Below are 20,864 nucleotides of genomic sequence, written 5' to 3'. Positions count from 1 at the left end.
CGCTTACTATCAGGTGACTCGTCTGCTCGTTTGCCACCTATTCCATAAAAAAAGAATAAGAGCTAGAAGACCTAAAGCAAGTATCATTTTAAACACGAGTGAAACCAAACGAAAGACATGTTACTTAAATAATAAAATAAACATAACGACATGACTGTAGCAACAAAGTAACGTCCACCCAATTCTTTAGTCGTCCGATGATTATCATCGCGCGCACGAGTCAATCTGATTGGTCTTGTACCATGATGTATGACCATACCCAAACTATGCCAGGAATGTGCCTTTGACAAATATGTATCTTACTGCCACTGACATCTGTCCACAGGTGCTTTCTAAACAATTATTTAAATTAATAAACACACGCTCTGTGGACATATCGTTAATAGTTGGTCAATATCAATTATCTTTAGATATTTAGCTGTTTTAATTTTTTAGAATGTAGTCTTTTTTATAACTAGTCGTCTACTAGTTATGTTTTTTTGCGATCTGGACGTTAAGACAAATTTATGTTACACAATAAATGTGTGACTGTTGGTAGGGCAAGTGACCCGGTTGTGGCCATCGACCCCTTTGTGGCCACTTGGGCCTTCAAATATTTATAACTAAGGCATGGACAAATAAATTACTCTGTGATGTACAGTATTTAAAATATTGAATATTGGAGACACTGATACCGTTGGCAGCTTTGATGTGTCAAACTTCACTTCGATGCAACAAGTCATTCTTTTTAGTTGAGGGTGAAATTGTTAAAATCTTAACAAAAAGGCTAAGGCGAGCGGGTGAGGATTTGGTTTTAATTTTTTAAATCTTTGCTTATTGTTTGGATGTTTATGTTAATACTACATGAAGAATATATTGTCTAAGTGGAACTAAAGTTATTTTGTCGCCATATGTTTCTAAAGTGGGATTATTAGAAGGTGGCCACTAATGGAGACAAAATTATGAATTTCTCCATCTTTGGCCACATGGCTGGCCAAAACTAATGTACATAGACACCCGACTTCTTCCCCTTTATTTTACCGTGGCTTTTTTTCCTTGGCTTTACATATCAACAAATACATATTTTTCATTTTCAGAGATGCAATAAATTGCCTTCACACAAAGAGGAGGTCAGTTTACTTTGCAGCTTTTACCAACGTCATATAAATGTTGATCTCTTTATTTGTAAGTTAAATTCAAGAGTAGTAATAATATTTCATATCTTCCAAACTAAATGAAAACCATTGTTTCTAAAATGTCAAATTTAATTAATAAATTTTGATTACTTTTATTGTATTTTTGATGGCCAGAACTGGCACACGACCGTGGCCAGAAATGGCACGAATCTGGCCAAAAATGGCACAAACTCCCTTTATTTTTCTTTTTTATAAAGTTATTTTTCTATTGGACGTTCTTTAAAAAAAGGGTTTTCTTAGGCAAGATTAATACATGTTAAATGACTTTTTACAAGAAATATGTTCGTGATAACAAAAACTATAAGTTAAGAAAGCCTCAAAGTCGACAAAATTCTTAAAGTGGCCACAACCGGGTCACTTACGATAAATAAATTTTTACAAAGTGTCAATCAAGCTCATCCGAAAGGCACTTAAAGTATAATAAAATGTATGTTTTAAATAGTTCAATGAACTCATCAACATAAAATATTCAGATCGATTACAATAGCTATTACAATAATTATGAACTACTAGATACTCACATTCCTTGAAAGATTATGGACTATTATTTTGGAATATTTTGTTTTATCGGATTTAATTACCGATTCAGACAATCAAAATCGCAACTCCTTAAACATTTATTTCACAAAGCTAAATTAAAATAAAACTTATTTAATTAAATTAAAACTTAAACTTCATTAAAAAATAAATTAAAAATATGTAAGCAAAAAGACTCAGAGTCATTGCAAAAAAAATCAAGTTACATATGTCAACGTCATAAATGTCATTGTCAAATGTAACGTCAAAGTTGTTATTTTATTACTGTTTGTTGTATCGGTGTTCGGTCGTATTTTGATTACGCCGTTGGGTTTTTTATTAAAAAAATAATTTATATTACATTGTGATCAAACTTATATTACTTAATTGTTTTGTGCCTAAAGGACTAACTACCATAAAATGGCAGACGATGATGGTAAGTTTAACGAGAAACATAACCTCAAACGATGTATTTTAAAACTGATTTTACTCGTTTTGTTATGGAAATAATGTCTATTTTCACCAATCCAACGAATAAACCACTAAATAAGTGCTCCCTCACGCTAAATTACTCTTGGTTAGGAGATAGTTTGGGAGTAATTGGTGAACTACCATAACTGTATTTTTGAGTTCCAAATACATTTTTTTTCTGTTTTAAATAAAATTTTTCCTTCAAACTATAAAAAACTAGATTCAAAATCATACTCTTCTGTTAACTTCAATACTGTACTCCAATTTTATAACTAGCTCTATATTAAAAGAATTTCTGTTAAACCTCCTTACTCATCTACATTACAGCACCATCGGACAGCAGCCTTCTAGTAATAATAGTGGACACAAATCCCAACCAGAGATATATAACTGAGGACCCGAAGGTGTTAACCAACTGCCTGGATGCTGTGATAGCCTTCGCCAACTCACATTTGATGCAAAAGGCTAGGAATGAACTCGCTGTTATAGGCTGCCATTTTCATAAAAGGTAAGGTTGAAGGTTGCTGTTATATTATAATTATAAATAAATAATAATAAGTATATGGAATAATTCTTAATTGGCTCTTATGTATGTGTAGCGGGTTCGATTCCTGCACAGAGCAACTCTTTGTGTGATCCATAAATTGTTGTTTCGGGTCTAAGTGTCATGTGCATGTAATCTTAGTGTGGGGCAAAATTTATTTTTTTAAAAAAGAAAGAATAAATGTAGTTCATGGCATAGGTGTTCCATACAATGTAATAAGATAATAATGTAATAATTTTGGTAAATATGATCTGTGTGAGGTAATCTAATTATTTGCATGCCAATAATGATTCATAAACCATGCCCGTTATCCATAAGCAATTTTCTTAAAATGTATAAATGCTTCAGCTCAAGTACATTATATGTTATGTACTCTTAGTGTGTTTATTTATTTATATTCTAATTATATAATTATGTTTCAGTGAATACTTGTACCCTACTCCTGGCAAGCCACTGGATGTGAGACAGATTGACGGACAATATGAACTGTTCACATTAGTTGAGAAAACTATCAAAATGAGGTAAACACTTTCACCTTTTAACTGCTGCTAAATGAGACAGTAGAAAATACTTTATTTCAGCTTTAGGTCTACATTTCACCGCTGCTTATGTTACTCTAACTCTAAAACTTTTAAATTCAGAGATACTAATAGTACTGTGTAATCTCTTTATTCTCTGGTGTAACATAGTTTGAAATCATAAACCATTATGTTATTCATCAAGATTAAAATTATGCACATGTCAGACTATGCTACTGCATGCTGATGCTGAGAAATATTCGAAAAACTGATAAAAAATTTAGGTTTCGGAATACAGGTTTCAGAATTCCATTACAAAATAAAGTCAAAATAATAGATGTGACTAGAATGTTATACATTTAATTATTATCTTGAATTCCAGATTAGTAAATTTAATAAAAAGTCAGCCGCCCGAGGAGAAGCCTGGTGAGTCCCTGCTGGCCGGGGCAGTCGCTATGGCACTCTGTTTTATTGCTAAGGTAAATTATTTATATGTTTTACCTTTCATGTACTTAATGAAATACTCGCAGACATAATATTAACATGACAAATACTCACTGACAAATAAAGTAAACAGTTCAAAATAATAATCTAAAGAAAGTAATATTTAGTTACGAGTACCTATAAAGAATAGTACATTTTATTATAAACTTTGTGAGACATACTAAATTAATTATTATGTTATCGACTTTTTCACGTATCTTTTTGACGAGGAACTCGACTAGTTTCAAGCCATGCTACAAGCTCATGTTCATGAGCAAACTTCCGCGACACGACGCGGCGATTAACGCGCTGCTACCAGTAACAGTTACGTGAGTAAAGGTGAGCGTCCACAGGCCGTTGCAGAAACTCATACAACTGTGTCCATTGATCCGCATCATCGACAATGCCGATACGATGCGCACCGATGACGTTATACGAAATGCGTGCCTTTAGTCGATAACATAATAACTAATTAAGAATATTTCATTAATCATAAAATATTCAATTAAAGCCAGAAGAGATAATCTTAATCCTTTAACATTAACTTTTAAAATAAATTTCAGTTTCGTCGTGAAGCGACCCCTGGTCTCCGCATAACGGCACGTATTCTCATAGTGACGGGCAGCAGCGACACGGCGGCGCAATACATCAACTACATGAATGTGTTCTTCACTGCACAGGTTTGTATACACGTCTTTATCATCCACAGCCCATGTCTTTTTATTCTCCTCTAATAATGTGTGCTGATTTATTTAGTTAAGGATTCCAAGACAATCATTCATTTCCTTGGGACGCTTGTTTTCATGGTTGTATCTACTGTACATCCTGGCAAAACCGCTGCAACTGCCACAGCAGTTTTGGGAGGTTGTGGCGGGCTTGTCCCATTATTAGCACATGGCAAATTATTCATAAACTAGCTTCTGCCAGCGGCTTTGTCTGCGTCCCCATGAGATAAAAAGTATCCTATCACTCAAGTCAACTCATACCCTATCTGTATACCAAATTTCATCAAAATATTGATGGACAAACATCCAAACAAATAAACTGTCAAATTTATATTATTAGTGTGATAATATACGTACTAAGTGATAATATTGGTATTTTTAGAAACAGCAAGTGTTAATAGATGTATGTTCACTGGACAAGCACCTCAGCTTGTTACAACAAGGATGTGACATCACTGGAGGACTGTACCTCAAAGTGCCCTCTCTGGAAGGATTGCTGCAGTACTTATTGGTGAGTAATTGGCAATAGGCTCACCCCCTATTACATGGGACTTATAACACAAATGGTGAAAAATGGGTGTACATTGTATAGCGGCATTACGTGTCGTAATGAGCACCTCTGCCTACCCCTTCGGGGATAAAAGGCGTGACGTTGCTTTATTGTTGAGTGATAAGGTTCAAAATTGTTCATTATAAATCTACATAGAGTACTTTGGTTGTGTATTGGTATTCGGATATTCACAGACATTTGGCATTATAAAGTAGGATCTAAAAGATAATCAAATACCCTGCAGAAAAGATATTTTTGGAGTTTCTTTTTTGTCATGAAATAAAACTTGTCCATATAAAAAACGGATCTCACACAGGATTGTCCTTTATTATTTATTTTTACCCGTGGTCGTCCCACTTCAGAGCAAAGGCCTCGTCGTTTACAAAATAACCAAGAATTGTATTGTGAATCTGATGGAAAAATAGTCACCTATGGAGTTTCTTGCTCGTTCTTCTCCATACAAATCTACACTTTGGAACGAGAAAATAGCTTCACTAGAGGACTGACCGACAGACAGACTTTTTTATATTATAACATTTGCTTTGACGTTCAAAAGTGCCTTCCTGGTCTAATTGAAATAAATAAAGAAATATCAATTTATCTTATATTTTTCAATTATTATTCACAGTGGGTATTCCTCCCCGAGACATCAGAACGTACGAAGTTGGTGCTGCCGGGGCGAGGCCGCGTGGACTACCGCGCTGCTTGCTTCTGCCATCGGGAACTGCTCACCATCGGATACGTGTGCTCCGTCTGTCTTAGTGGTGAGTCTAGAGCATCAACATCAGTTTCTCATCAGCTCGTTACCGTCCACACGTCTGGTGGACATAAATCTCATTTACATTTACTTTAGTATTAGTTTACTTTATGTTTACTTAACGAAATGGAAACGAGACGCATGGATGCATTCGGCGCTTTGATTGGCCCGCCTCGAATAAACCAACCAATAACAGCGCTCTCGTTTCAATTTCGTAAAACGTAAAGCAAACTCGTACTAAGGTGCAAAGTGTCGGTGCTGTGTGCTAAGCACGAAAACTATCGAGAAAGTATTCGTATCGCAATCGACAGAATTTTCTATGACATTTGAACAGCGCCCCTACCGTGCGTAAAAGGAACTAAATATCGCAAGCACGAATGTTTTTGATAACTATCGTATAGTAATCGTATCGTATTGGTATCGAAACCTAGAACATTTTGACACAAATTGGAAGCACGAACGAGCTTTTGACGTACGGTAACGTAAATTTCGAAAGCTGGCTATCGAAACGAGTCGAAACATTTGTCACTGAGAATTTGTCGGTGAGAATGGTATCGAAATTTGTAATAATACAAAATATATTATATTGTGAAGTCAGTGAGTGCTTGCAGTGATTTTTATAAAATGCCAAGACCGTCTTTGTACCAACAAAGTACAACAAGTACTTACGATCGTTAACAACGATTGTACCAACAACAACGAATACGTTTAAGGGTTGTTGGGGAATCGGGGATTGGGAATATTAGGAAGGGGGAAATTGGGCCTCCGGTAACCTTACTCACACAACAAAACAACGCAAGCGCTGTTTCACGTCGGTTATCTGTGAGGCCGTGGTATCACTCCGGTCGAGCCAGCCCATTCGTGCCGAAGGATGTAATCCACAATAATAGGGAATAAGTAAAGAAAACTACTACTAAAAAACATTTTGGTGGACAGAATAATTTTTTCCACAAAATCCTCTTTTTATAGTAACATATATAAATAACTTAAAAACTATTTTATTCTAATCTTAATCCCAATAATATATAATTTATTTATTTATTATTATAAGACATTAATGAAAAACAAGATGAAGACACAAGATCATGTGGTTATGCCAATTATAGACATGCACCACATTCACAGTATTGACACCGTTAGAATAATTATTATAAATACAATGCCATTAACAATATTTTGATAATATTTTAAAATAACATAAAAACAGAAAAATTGAAATAAATATAAAATTAACAGTAAGTAACAAAAAATAATCAACTAATAAAAAATAATAACTTTTCTCATGCTCCTTAGCATAGCATTCTTGTCATTCTCTATACACATTTTAATCAAACTCGCTTTAGGTTTTTTCACTGGTGGAGGATTCCAGCTATCTTCCTCGGATGGAGGATCGGTGGTGTTGGTGGAGGCGCTGGCGAAGGGTAGGCTTCGTGAGGAACAGTGAGTGGTGTGGTAGGAATACAGTAGGCCCACTGCTCCCAGTAATATTGGACTGGTCCCACAAATATTCCAATCTGTAAAAAGATAATACATCAAATATTACATTACAAACATTGTTTAAGTATCCACTGCTGCCTGAATGGCTCCTTCTAGGGGTTTGCACCGGAGCAGTGAGTACCGGAGAATAACCGGTAATATACCGGTAAAAGTACTCGATTGAAATCAATCGGTTGTTAACCGTAAAAAAATATTATTTTTCAATACTATATTGATACTACTAAAATAATAGAAATATTTATTAACCATCAGTTTTTAATTTAATACATAATTAAGATAATTTATTTACTGATTTGCTTCTTTCGAATGATATTAATTATTTTGGTTATCAACTCAAAGCACTCTTGGCCGTTTATGTGGTTCAATTCACTTGCTACTAGCTTTCCAAAGAGTTCAGGGTTCGTTGAAGTCCAATTTTATTATCTATTCTGTTTTGTTTTTCAATTAATAAAAACTTGATTTGAAATTAATGGTTTTCATCACCGGTTACCACCGGTGAATCTCCGGAGATCGGCAAATCACCGGTGAATTTCACCGGTACGCCAGATTTCGCTCCGGTGCAAACCACTAGCTCCTTCCATTTGGCCTGAATGTAACTGCCACCCCGGAGAGGGTTTAGACAAATCTCCGTTAAATTATTGTCCATCACATAAAAAAAGGGCTAATCAAAGAAACATTTAGAAATCTTTACTTACTTTTGCATAAATTCCACCATTAGCTCATATTGGAGTTGAATCGTCCTCATTTTAAATGTAACATGTTAAAATTGTTATTTATTTACATAAGATAAAATAACAAACAAACAACCGGCAAATGACAAATGTCGGCGGTGATGTCAAATACGACGTTCGGAAATCATAAAAAAATTTATAAATTTATGAAACTAAGTACTTTTTTTTTCATAGATAATGTCACGTTATATTTCTCTTAACTCGCTTTAAGAACTTTTTGCACATAATTAATATTTATTTAATAAATATTATTTCATAAAACGTGTAGACAAAGGTTGAAATATATATATAAATTTAATTTAGTTTTCAGACGAAATCTTTATGCTCAATAAGTCATTCAAATCGTTCACTTGGCTGCTTCTCTAGTTTACATTAGCATGACGTCACTATCGAATTTGATGCGAGCTCTCGATAGTTGAAAGAATAGGCTTCGTGCTGCCACACTCCGTTAATGTCTCATGACGTATCGTCATCTCGATACGTTTACATTACGAATGCGATAGTTATTCGTGCTTGGCGCTCTGTACCCTTAGTCAGTCAGTCACGGTCTCGTTTCGATATCGTTAACCGTAATATACTTATATTTTATGTATATTTACAGTATATATTATATTATCTTCGATAAGGTTGAGGTCTTTTCTTTAACGTAAACTATTATTATTTTCAGTGTTCTGCAAGTTCAGCCCGATATGCACAACTTGCCAGTGAGTATACAATATTTTTTTAATCTATAACACAAAGTAATTGTTTCCTATAACAAATTTAAATAAAAAATATCAATAAGAGGTAATAAAAATACCCACCTAAATAAAACTTTCTATGACGAAAACTAATCAATCTATAACACAGTATTATTCTTGATAACATTGTTATTCCTACATAACATGCCTTTTAGTGCCGAACGGGTAAGAGTCTATAATAATGTTTTTTTATTTATTTCAGCACTGTGTTCAAGATTGGCGGTCCACTGCCCATCAAACCGAAGAAGAAGAAAATGAAAGTTTAAAATATTTGAATCTGTTTTGTACTGTATTAATTAATGTATTGTAAATATAGATGTTAAGACATTTTATACAATCATTTTCTTTTTATTACCTCATTCAGGCCGTATGAATGAGAGTTAATAGTTTTTGTGCACACCAATACCGTTAGTACGAGTTTGATTTACTTTGAAAGAAAACGAAACGAGACGCGTGAGGTGCTCTAATTGGCCGATGCGAATGAACCAACCAATCAGAGCGAAGAACGAGCTCTCGTTTCGATCTCAATCAACGTAAAACAAACTAGTAGTTACTTAGCCGTCTTATAGCGATAATACAGCATGAGGTCCTATATTATGTCCAAAAACGGCAGCAAAAGCGGTAGTCACCAATTCACTGGCCAATTCGATGGTTTCATAGCTGATAATTCTCTTTTGGGAAAGAGGACCATTTAGTCACTATGGTACTATACATTTTGTAGATCCTGGCTTTACAGAATTGGTTTCGTTAGTTATTTGCTGTGGTAGACTATTACAACTACATCATTAAATATGCACCTTGCAACCTCAAAATGGAATTGTCAGTCAGCAAAGCTAGGTGCTCATTCCAAAGTGTATATTCGACATTGACTTTGACACCATGCATTTCAAAATAATGGATGCACCAAATTAGTGATGTTAAGTTTAATTAAAAGTAAGATAAGTAGCACCCAAAATAAGTGATTAATCGTCATCAATATACCTACTAGGTATTTACCAAAAAACCAGATAAACTTTCAATTCCAATAATTAACATTGTATGCACAGTGCAATAATAACATCTACGTAAAAAGAAATTATGGTTCGCATCAGCGTTTCATTATCAGTGTCGGATATAGCAGTGATAAGGAGTAATTATCGATAACAGAGCGATATCTATGAACTAAGTAGGTAGGTACTTACCGTTGGTTGCTTGATTGTTATGCTACTACTGTTTTTTCGAAGGACATTTTCAATTATGACTATAGGTGATATGCATGATATGATAGGTAAAGTAAAATAAACCTTAAAGTTCTTAATTTTTTCGGCCGAAGTTACGAGGTCAAGTACAATGACATACTGTGGCCCCGGCTCGGAGCAGGAGTAGATAGGATCAGGGAGGGGTTCAAGAAAGTAAAACGGACAAAACTTCCTTCATGAACTTCTTCATTCATGAGAATATAAATATGTTAATATAACCAGTTACTCACTACTTAAATTTTATCTTAACTTTTCGGGCGGGGGGGGGCTGGCTACGCCTATGGATCAAGGGTGGTTTGCTTTCTTCAAACAATATATTGAAATCATTCTAATATGTTAACTATAAAATCACGGTTTACTCATCAAGCTCTACTATTTGCGAGACACAGAGGGACTCATCATGAGCAGCGTGCGCAGGTGCAGTGACGTCGCGCAGCCTAATTATTTTAGTTAATTTAGTATGTCTCGCGATAGTTATAAATACATTTTTATATGTCTCGTGATTTATCCAATCGCAATTAGGTACGAGAAACGTTCCTTTTATGATAGGAAGTAGGTAGTTAGTTTCAATCACGTGATTCAGAATTTTAGATAAATTCTTAGATTTAATCGTGTCTCTTAATTTAATTTATAAGTACAGGAAAATTAACTAATTTAACGTGATACAAGATCTTAATGTAGATGTAATCATTTTCATGAGCCTCGTCCCAAGTAGCACAGAAACGCTGAATAGTAGCTGAATTACTGTTCACAATGAAATCTTCAGCTGAATAAACCTACTGAATAAGAGCGTTAGAGGCGCCTACTCAGCTGATATAACTCTGATTTGGGCACAAATTAATCAGCTGTTAGCTGAATAAAGTAACTGGTTGCACTATATCAGCGTTATTTGGGCATTATTGAAGGTAACAGTCGCCCCAAGAGCTGAATAATGACCGATTATCAGGGTATGTGTTACTTTTTATACACCACAAGGGCTGAATAATAGAGTACTTGTTCCTTGTTTATCACCACAAAATACACTCCAGGATATTAGCAACTCTTATATGGAGCTGACAATTCACAAGTGGCAATATTGTGAATAATTTTTACCCTACTTCTTATTATTTTGATATGTTTTGTATGAACCATTTTGTAAAGTGTTTATGGGGAACAGGCAAATATTTATCGGGAAGTAAAACTTTGTTTTTCCTCATGTGCATGAAATTCGAATGGGAAAGAAAGTTTATTGTCAAATACTATATAATTATAGACGAATATTTTCACGCGCTCCCAAAATATCACTGCTTTCCTGAAAATTATAGTATTAAAAACGTTGATGATATTATTATAAAAAATTAAGTCTTTTTGTTTTTCCTTTGTAATTTGAGAATAAGCTGTAAAATGAAATCATTACACTTTCTATTCAAATTCTTTTGAAATTTTCGTTAACTAAACAAAAACCAATTGTTATTTATTATTTATACATAGGTTAGAATCTAAAAAATGGCAGCAAGCAATGTGTACCGTATTAATTAAAATTAAACAGCATGACCTGTTGAAGTGTTCACTCGTGGTACATGAACCAGTGACGAGCTGTTACGAGTGGTTCTTGTGTTACACAAGTCAGCTACAGATTCATGTAAAGCTTGATAGTGGGTAACCCATAGTGATCATGTAGGCTTTATAAGAGCTATTATACGATTGCGTGTAACAAGCTGATTAACATTACACAAGTTCCACTGTGTGCAGCAAAAGGCATTATATCCTTGTTATTTGAAGACACAGAATAACTGATTACATCATAATCATGTGATCTTTCTTAAAATGCAAGTCGTCTAAGAGTTCAGTTGTGGTCTTCAATTCAGAATATAGCTTAGTTAAAGTCCACAAAAGTACTTCAAATTGCTTAAAGCTGTATAAAACTGAACTTGTTACCTATATTAACGCTGCAAGCGTTGCAGCGTGGTCTCCGTGACGCGTAATAACGTTCTTATTCAGATGGAAGCTCACTTTTCACCTATTGCAGGTCGAGTGTACTGTAATAACTCTTTATAAGTGCTAAAGTAACCGAAGTTACCTCGTGTGACATCTTATAATGCAGTTTTGTGCTACTTGGGGTCAGCTTCTAATTAAATAAGTATACAAACTTGTGATCTGCCATCGATCAGTAATCAATCGAATTACGTGTTAGTACGCACACGTGCTGGTAAAATGAAGTAGTGCGTGTACGGGCATGAATTAATTTCAGAGAGATTTTTTTTTATTTATTGAGTCGACGTTTGGCCGCTAGTCACCTGATGGTAAGTGAGAAAGTAAGTCGCTCGCGTTCTCGTGAGATAAAAAATCCTATCACCTAAGTTAGCTCAAACTCTGTCTGTATACCAAATTTCGCATCAAACTCCATTCAGTAGTTTCAGCATTATTGACGGACAAACGTCCAAACAAACAAACTTTCACATTTATAATATTAGTGTCTTAAGCAGTTACTGCTTCTATAGTAAATAGATCAATCTTCATAAAATATATCTTCGCTATACCATCTTGCGGAACAATCAGTAGGGCTAAGTCTCCGTTACCGCGCACTATGAAACTTTTAAACCCATTCCTGGATTCAAAGCCAGAGTGTGACGTATTTTCGAGTGAAAGAAGATTATTTTTGTCGGAGTGTTTGAAGTTTTGCGAAAGAGATGGATGAATGAATATTTAATAATTAATATAAATTTTCTAAATTTTATATTTTTTAACTTTTGTAAGGTATTGAATAGTGTTATTGGTTTGTACCGTTCTATTCAAATAAATAAATAAATAAAACCAAGGGCATAATAAAGTCACAAAATTCATCAAAAATTAGCACCAAACAGTTGTGACTGATAAAACAAATTATTGCAGGTAATCTATAAGTAACACGAGCTAATCATAAATAATAATAAAATGAATGCGAGTCATCGTTGCAACAATCAGTCTTTTATTTCATGCAAATACGTAGATATCGGTTACAAAAACAACACAATCTTACAGAAGTAGATATCACTTCACTTTATAATACAAGATACACATTAAAATACGATTCATACTATACAATACACAATACATGTAGACTCCTAATTAATAAAATACATTAATAGGAGTTTTTTATAGGATAGGTTTATAGAGGACAAACGAGCAGACAGATCACCTGATGGCAAGTGATCAGCGCCACCCAAGGAGACTCACAACACCAAAGGAGTTGTTTGGGGGTCTCCAGTAACCTCACTCACATTGTTTTTATGGAATAGGTGGCAAATGAACAGACGGGTCACCTGATGGTAAGCGATCAGCGCCGCCCATGGACACCCACAATACTAGAGGAGTCACAGGTGCGTTGCCGTGCATCTACATTCTACGAGTCTAATATCTATTATGTATGTACCTACTAAGTACATCGTATACCTACATAGACAAAGCTAGGTACCAGTTGAACCCTACTTCAGATAAACACTAGATAGATAAATACCTAATACCTACTTCACTGAACAAAAACATAAAAACCATTTTAAAATCACCAACCGTTTGCCATATCGGGAGGACTATCGATGATTTTATATCACGATTATAATTATCAAGATTAAAAGTATTATTTTTATTTTCAAAATAATAATCATGTTATCAACTGGCACAGTTTCGTTCAAGCAAAAATCTACGCCATTATTACTGATTTTACGTCTCGTAAAGTCTAAATTAACTTACATTAAAGCATTTTACATGTTGCAGTTATACGTACCTACCTACAGTCCTACCGTGTATTAAAATACAATTTCATTAGATCACAGTCAACATTTTATAACGTCTAAAACTACGTTTTGACATAGTCTTTTCCTACTCACTGGATGGTCAGTTCATTACTTGCAATACTTAAAACTAAATATAATCTCATTTGTAAGTATTATCGAATATTTAAATAATCATAAAAAGCTTACACCTATATAGGGTGCTTTTCCACCAGAGATGTGCTATGTAGCTATGCTACCGTTTCCACCGATGCTAAGCCATGTAGTATGTATTCTAAGCTGTGCGAGGAAGATGCGCAGCTCGAGTAAGCGATGTATCGATAGTAGGCAAGCCAAACCCATAGTACACATCTTTCCATATAAAAAGGCAGATGAGCTGAGTCCGTTTCCAACAGTGCTATGCTATGTGTACCAAAGAATATGATTGGTGAAAGCCAAACACATCCACAGCAACGTAGCATAGCACATCGCTGGTAGAAAAGCACCCTTAAATGTAGTTTAAATCGTTAATAGTAGTCATATAAATGTGATTAAATACAAGAAACTATCTATAACTACATGATCAGTGTCATTTCATCAAGATGAGCCACAATTTCTTGAACTTTCTATCTCTCGAGCTATTTAACAAGAAATTGGTAATGATTCTTAATTGACTGTAAGTGCATTTCCCATCAATACCCGATCCACGGAACTTTTAACAAGGCACTTACCTACAAACTAGTTCTAATTATTTACTTAAAATTACTGTCTCTTCTCTTACCTATACATAATAACTACAAATAACATAAAGACCAAATTGCTATGACTTGTCTAAAATTTCAAAGGCGTTGTCAATTTCTTCTTCGGGTGAAATTTCCTTGGCTACAGTTTTGACTGTGTTGTCGAGAGGTATTTCAAACGCGGAGATGTCAGTGGACATAGCTTTAGGGTACCTGTCTTCTCTGTACACCCTACCTAGTCTAGTTTTGGCTGGGGACTCTACAACAGCTGGTGCAGTGTGGCTTGGAGCGTTCACGTGATACTCCCTGCTCGTAGTTTTCTCCATTGCTTCAATCTGGATGTTCTGTAATAATGGAAAATTAGGATTATTGTTTTGATCAAAGATAGATAGAATTCTGATGTCTGTCCCTGGGCTTACTAATTTGTACATCACACTCACAATATTATAAATGTGAAAGTTTGTTTATTTCAATATTTGTTCGTCAGTCATGCTGAAACTACTGAACGGATTTTGACGAAATTTGGTATACAGACCAGATGAGCTGACTACTTTTTATACCACGGGGACGCGAGCAAAGCCGCTGGCAGAAACAAGTTACTCATAAATATACCTGCTGAGAAAAACGCACCAAGAAATGGCCTCAAACTTGGACGAGACAATATTACACAAAAATATATTACCAATATCATAATTGTTTTCGTCATATTTACCTATAATGTACTACGCAGTGCGTTTTAAATCATTACACAAATCCACTTATCAAGTCTCGACGTTGTCGCTAAAAGTACCTACTTGTTTAATACTCCTGCATAACAATTATAATGCAATCAATAAGTCGAATGACAAGGCCAGAACATTGACAGATTTTTAGTTCATGGTGAAGCTTTTGACACCTTTTCAAAGTTAATTATTCCAATTTGACGCTTATTTACTATTTATTTGGATATATTTAGAACATAAATAGAATAAAAGATATATTGCATCCATGGTACATGGTACCTGGTGATTCGTGCGTAAAATTATCTGGAAAATATAGAAGGACTGCCACAGGGGTCTATATTAGGTCCTTTGTTAATTGTTATGGAACGAATCCTAACTATATGGAAAGTTATTGCTTTTTAAAGTTGATCTTTATAATATCTATGTCTTGGTATCTTCTAACAAACACTAGGAGGAAATTGTACAGATAATTACTTAATGGACAAAACACGTTTTATCATGTTTCCTGCTACTGTTCAGTTCTTGGTAATCAAATCATTATAATAATCAGTTATTAAGATCTAGTAAAAAGCATATTTTTACACAGATACTAGCCGCTAAGATCAAATGTGAAGGAAATGTAAATTGCAGTGATAAGGCTTGCGTTACTTTATCAATTTTATTCAATCACCTAGGTGTATTATTATTTTATTGAGTGAAAAACACAGCCCTAAAACATTACCGATAATGTTTACAAGGTGTGATGTAAGTTATTGCTTTATTTCTAGAGATATCTAAAAAAAACACTTCTGGTTTTTCGTCGAGATATGTTTTACCACTTAATTGAAGTTGCACGAGTACTTAACCTCTTCTATGTCAGTATATGAGACACAATAGAAAACACATTGTGTCTCGCGTAGATCTACGTTCCGGATTACGTACGTACGTTCCTATATCAAGGGTAAATGAATTCTTGCAGTCAAAGTTTCACAAAGAATACTCAGACTAGGTACACTAGACTAGGCTAGACTCCATAGGTTAGGTAAATGTGCTCTATAAACCCTAACTGTCAGATAGGCTTAAGTTCTTGGGTTTGAAGGTAAAAAATCGTTTCTTCTGACTTATTTTCTACTTATCCAATTCGCCAAGCTTGGCGTGAGGATAAGTAGAAAATAAGTGACAAGACGTCAAGTAGCTTGACGTCATCATGCCTTCATTCTCCCCTATCAGACATCTCCTATGTTAAACTCTTTCTTTTCCAATCTTTATTTCTTGAGTGACGTCTTTAAATTGTCTTGTCATCATACTTTATATTCTAATCATATAATTACTGTGTAACTTTTGTCCCTGAATGCATATTATATTATGTTAAATCTTGTTAATTGCCATATTACGTATTGGGGCAATTAGCAAGATTTATTACATAATTAACTATCGTATTATGAAGCTAATCCTGAGATTAGCCAAGGTCGCATATGAAAATCCCCGTCCTTGAAAATCCATGTGTTTAATTATGCAGAGATACAATTTACTACAAGATTTTTAACAACTTACGATAATATTAATTGTAGGAATAAAGAGAGAAACATCGAGATGTTTGAAGAAAGCATTTTGCAACAGCAATTCTATTTCTCATAGGTAAACAGAATTCTATCTAAATCAGAGTCGGAATAAACTTAGACAGCGCGCTAGGTAAGCATCTCATAAGGATCCCTATTCTTTTTAACGCTGCCCCCACTCTATAAGGAGTTGGGCAGGCGCCTCTGTAACCTAGCGCGCTAAGCACTTGCCTAGTTTGTCTACAGCATAAAACGGCTCTGATCTAAATCTTATCCTAATTATATAAGAAAATCAAAGCATGCCCTAATCACCTACCTACACAGGAAAACCCAATAGATAAAGCACACATACCTACGTACGTGAGCCACACTAATAAGAAATCGATCGATTTTCTTTTCTTCTCCTTTAATAATATCTTCTGATTTATTTCGTTGCGGGATCCAAGACAATCCTTCATGTCCCTGGGACGCGCCGGACTTCAATGTTCCGGTGTTTTCATGGTTGTATCTACTGTAGATCCTGGCTTACAGGAGTTGCAGCAGTATGGAAGGTTGTGGCGGGCTTGTCCCAAAAAAGGCTCCACATTACATGGGATTTATAACACAAATACTGAGAAGTGGGTGTAAATTGTACAGTGGCATTACGTGCCTTAATGTGCAGCTCTGCCTACCCCTTCGGGCATAAAAGGTGCGACGATACGTTACGTTACGGTACCTAAAGTAGCTAGGTAAGAGGAATCGAACTAAAACCCAATAATAAATGTAAAGTGGAAAGATAGAGATGCAACTACATACAAGTAGTCATTGTTTATTGTCAAAACACTTGTTTCAAGTGTGTGTAGTGTAGACTTGGCTGGCAAACACAATGTGCACTCGACTTACGTACCTATTGAATTATGTAATATCTAAAAAGAGCGTGTAATTAAAGGTTAAGTTTAAAGGACAAGTTTCTTTGCGTTAATCTGAAATATGGAAATTCGTCAAAGAACAAGAGTAGATAGGTATAGCTCTCCAAATATGCAGGCTAAAATGGCAATGGGTGGGCCACGTCACTCGAAGGACTGATGGCCACTGGGCCAGGAAAGTGATCGAGTGGCGACCACGGACTGAAAGATGTAACGTGGGCAGCCCTCCCACAAGATGGACCGATGACATCGTCAGAGTCACGGGAAGCCAGTGCAGATGCAGGTGGCGGTTTGTCGTTCTACGTGGAAGACTAAGGGCGAGGACTTTGTTCAACAGTGGATGTCTTCTAGCTGACGATGATGATAAAGAACCTATGTGCATTCAGAAGGCTCTACACACGTCATTGTAGGTACCCGAACTTTTGTAATGTGACGAGGACTGCAATATGTATCTAGGTACCTACCTAGAATAGTCTAACAAATATGTATTACCTACGTTTTTTTTTTATTTTCTTCATTCATTTCATTTCATACCCAGAATAGTCTAAGTCTAAGAAGTCTTTTAGCAAAAAAAAATGTTTTTATTTTTTTATTTCAAAGTTTCATTATTTTGTTCATTCCAATTCTATAACAAAATCTTTTGCTATAGATAACGAGTAACATAAATTATGGACCTCTATATCTTAAACTACTTATTCGTTAGTGTTCTAAATAAATAAAATAAAATATACCATACGTAACTCGGTAACTACCCAACTACTTATACATTAGATAGGCACCAGATACCACAATATCTAGTCCATCTGGATTAGAAGAATAGCTTCCGCTACCACAGCCACAATTAACAATGGTCGTCCCTATTCTAATTGATGACACATTTGATAAAAGCAATATCTATTGAATAGATTATAATTTCTTCACTAATCTCGATTATAGTATACAACTGCGTAGAAGAAAGGTAAGTAGCGTATAAGAAAGTGCGCACATACTTAGCGAGCTCATGTGACCATGATTGCTGATTGATGCTAATCATGCTTGTTTCGCCAAAAAGGTACTTAGGTATCAATCAAAATACCCCTCTTACCTACATGTTTGTACCAATCTTAATCCAAATCTCTGGATCGATCTCGATGTTTGATCGATTAATCATACTTAATCAAAAATCAATTTTAATCCAATGATTTAGTATTTAAATCGGTTATTAATTTTGAACTTAAATGAGCTATACCTACACGTGGTTTAATATTCTTTGAAAATCTAAGTAGACCAGACAGATTTATGATGCAGACGTGAAATTACAGTAGTACCTAGTCCTAATACATAATTTGTGTTTTTGTAAAAGCCTCACTGAAAACCGGCGTGAAATAATACTCGGCTCTATGTTTCGCCGTGTGAGTGAGGTTACTGGAGGCCCGGTTGCCCCTTCTCGATCTCTCCTTCAAAAAGGCCAGCAACACACTTGTTGGTAACTCCTCTAGAGTTGTGAGCGCCGCCGATTGCTTACCATGAGGTAATCCGTATGCTCATTCTATACCATAAAAAGAGGGAAAGTTTGTATACTATCTAATATTACTCAGATACTCACATCTCCATAAATCTCCAGAGTTAAAGAGTGTCTCTTCTTGTTAGCTTGCCTCATCCTCCCGGAACGGGAGATGAACAGATGTCTGGTCGTGCCACTCTGGGGGGACTCGCTCCTCTCATCCTCGAGCTCCGACTCATAATGAGGGGCCTTCCGCCGATCCGTCGTGTGAAATATATTTTTCAAAAACTTCGCCATCTTGTCTGAAAATTCAATGTTAATACGTCACATTTTGTATTGCATGATTAAGTAGCAATTGTACTTATTACAATCTATAGATTAAGGTTATTAGACCAAAGATAGGTGGGGTTTAGGATTAGGAGCCTCTAATTGTGAATACTAATTGAACATTAACTACTGCATTATCTACAGACAAGTTTGTTATCTTTAGGAAATTCTAGATTGACGAACAGATTGCTACTAAAAATATTAGTAGTAGTAGGTAAAATAGAACTAGGTATTGTCGTTATTACCTTAAAATACAAAGCATAGAAACAATACTACACTAGATACGATATTAAAAGCGGAAAACTCACTCAACTAGCTACATATCTGAATGGCTTTGCACGTCATGCATTATATCATCCGAGTGCTTAGTGTAAGGAACAAATTACCTATAGGCAACACATAATACCTATCTTTAGACTAAACTTTATCTTTTCGATTAAGAAAGTATTACATTTACAGCGTTATCAATTTTCATTACTAAGAATATATTGAATAACAACATGTAATAAATTAATTTTGAACATTTTTGATACGAAAATAAATATTAAGTTCATGTTGGGAAAAAAATAATGACCTTATTGGAGGTAATCCATACCGACACATATACAAAAGGGGGTCAAATGTTAGATATCTGATATATTATGTACCTAATTCTAATTAGATAGTAGTTCGATTAGATTCTAATTAGTCTATAATTCTTGTAACTTGTCCCTTCTAAATAATATTGTAGGCAAAAACGTCTTTCTGTGCTTATCAATTCGAAGCTTCGATAGGTTCTTTATTAAAAAATATAGCAAATCGTAAATATCAATATGCAAATAATATATAGCTAAAGTAATTACTTAATAAATAACATATACACTGTAATCAAAGTTCTCGATCAAGGTAGTATCATCAAGGATAGATTAAAAGTATACCTAATTCAGACCACAACAAATAATCCTTTTGTTATTATTATTCCTATAGCTATCATTACATAGATTACAGAAGTAAATATTCGCATAAAACTTACCGTCTCACAAACCACCGTTTCCCAGATTAGCTTGTTTGAAATGCACTCTTTCCGTATTGATAACACACGCGAAATAAAACAAAGATTGCTAAATACTGCAACACAATGTGCGAACACTTACTATTTACCATAGTTTCATCTGTGATAAGATATGAGTGATATATTATCGGCGATATAGCTTTTTATATGATAATACTTTTATCATTATCTCTACTAATGGATTGTATTAACTTGATTTCTTCTAGATAGGTACCTGTAGTTGCAATATTTTATTTGCAAATTGTTTGTTTCGTATACCAAAGTCGGTTCTTTTTCATTTCGCCTTAATCATGTTTTTTAATCTTTATTTTTTAATTGATTGGGGTTGGGTGACGGTTGCACTCACGTTTAGGCGTATCGTGGAATCTTATCTGCTAGAATTAGGTAACAATGGGTTACTGTTACCTAACAGTAAAGAAATAAAG

The 20,864-nt window shown here is 34.9% G+C and overlaps 2 protein-coding genes and 1 long non-coding RNA gene across 3 annotated transcripts; 1 reads left to right on the top strand and 2 right to left on the bottom strand.

Moving 5' to 3' along the window:
* Positions 1–1,961: 1,961 nt before the first annotated feature.
* Positions 1,962–9,047, top strand: LOC118270402 (general transcription factor IIH subunit 3). The gene is made up of 9 exons (XM_050698039.1): positions 1,962–2,127; positions 2,490–2,670; positions 3,129–3,227; positions 3,607–3,703; positions 4,271–4,387; positions 4,815–4,943; positions 5,611–5,746; positions 8,635–8,671; positions 8,910–9,047. The coding sequence occupies exons 1-9, from the start codon at positions 2,112–2,114 to the stop codon at positions 8,971–8,973; spliced, it is 876 nt and encodes a 291-aa protein (XP_050553996.1). The 5' UTR covers positions 1,962–2,111; the 3' UTR covers positions 8,974–9,047.
* Positions 6,764–8,622, bottom strand: LOC126911335 (uncharacterized). Its single transcript, XR_007705852.1, has 2 exons — positions 7,932–8,622; positions 6,764–7,253 (listed from the first exon to the last, which is right to left on the bottom strand). It is a non-coding gene; the product is annotated as an uncharacterized LOC126911335 (long non-coding RNA).
* A 3,822-nt stretch (positions 9,048–12,869) lies between the features above and the next one.
* On the bottom strand, positions 12,870–20,564 carry LOC118270262 (uncharacterized). The gene is made up of 3 exons (XM_035585759.2): positions 20,401–20,564; positions 19,164–19,363; positions 12,870–14,757 (listed from the first exon to the last, which is right to left on the bottom strand). The coding sequence occupies exons 2-3, from the start codon at positions 19,356–19,358 to the stop codon at positions 14,494–14,496; spliced, it is 459 nt and encodes a 152-aa protein (XP_035441652.1). The 5' UTR covers positions 19,359–19,363; positions 20,401–20,564; the 3' UTR covers positions 12,870–14,493.
* Between the last annotated feature and the right edge of the window lie 300 nt (positions 20,565–20,864).

The sequence above is a fragment of the Spodoptera frugiperda genome, chromosome 13 (assembly GCF_023101765.2).
Source record: "Spodoptera frugiperda isolate SF20-4 chromosome 13, AGI-APGP_CSIRO_Sfru_2.0, whole genome shotgun sequence".
Lineage (NCBI taxonomy): Eukaryota > Metazoa > Arthropoda > Insecta > Lepidoptera > Noctuidae > Spodoptera > Spodoptera frugiperda.
Note: the sequence above shows the minus strand (reverse complement) of the source record. Positions and strands in the feature narration are given on the sequence as shown.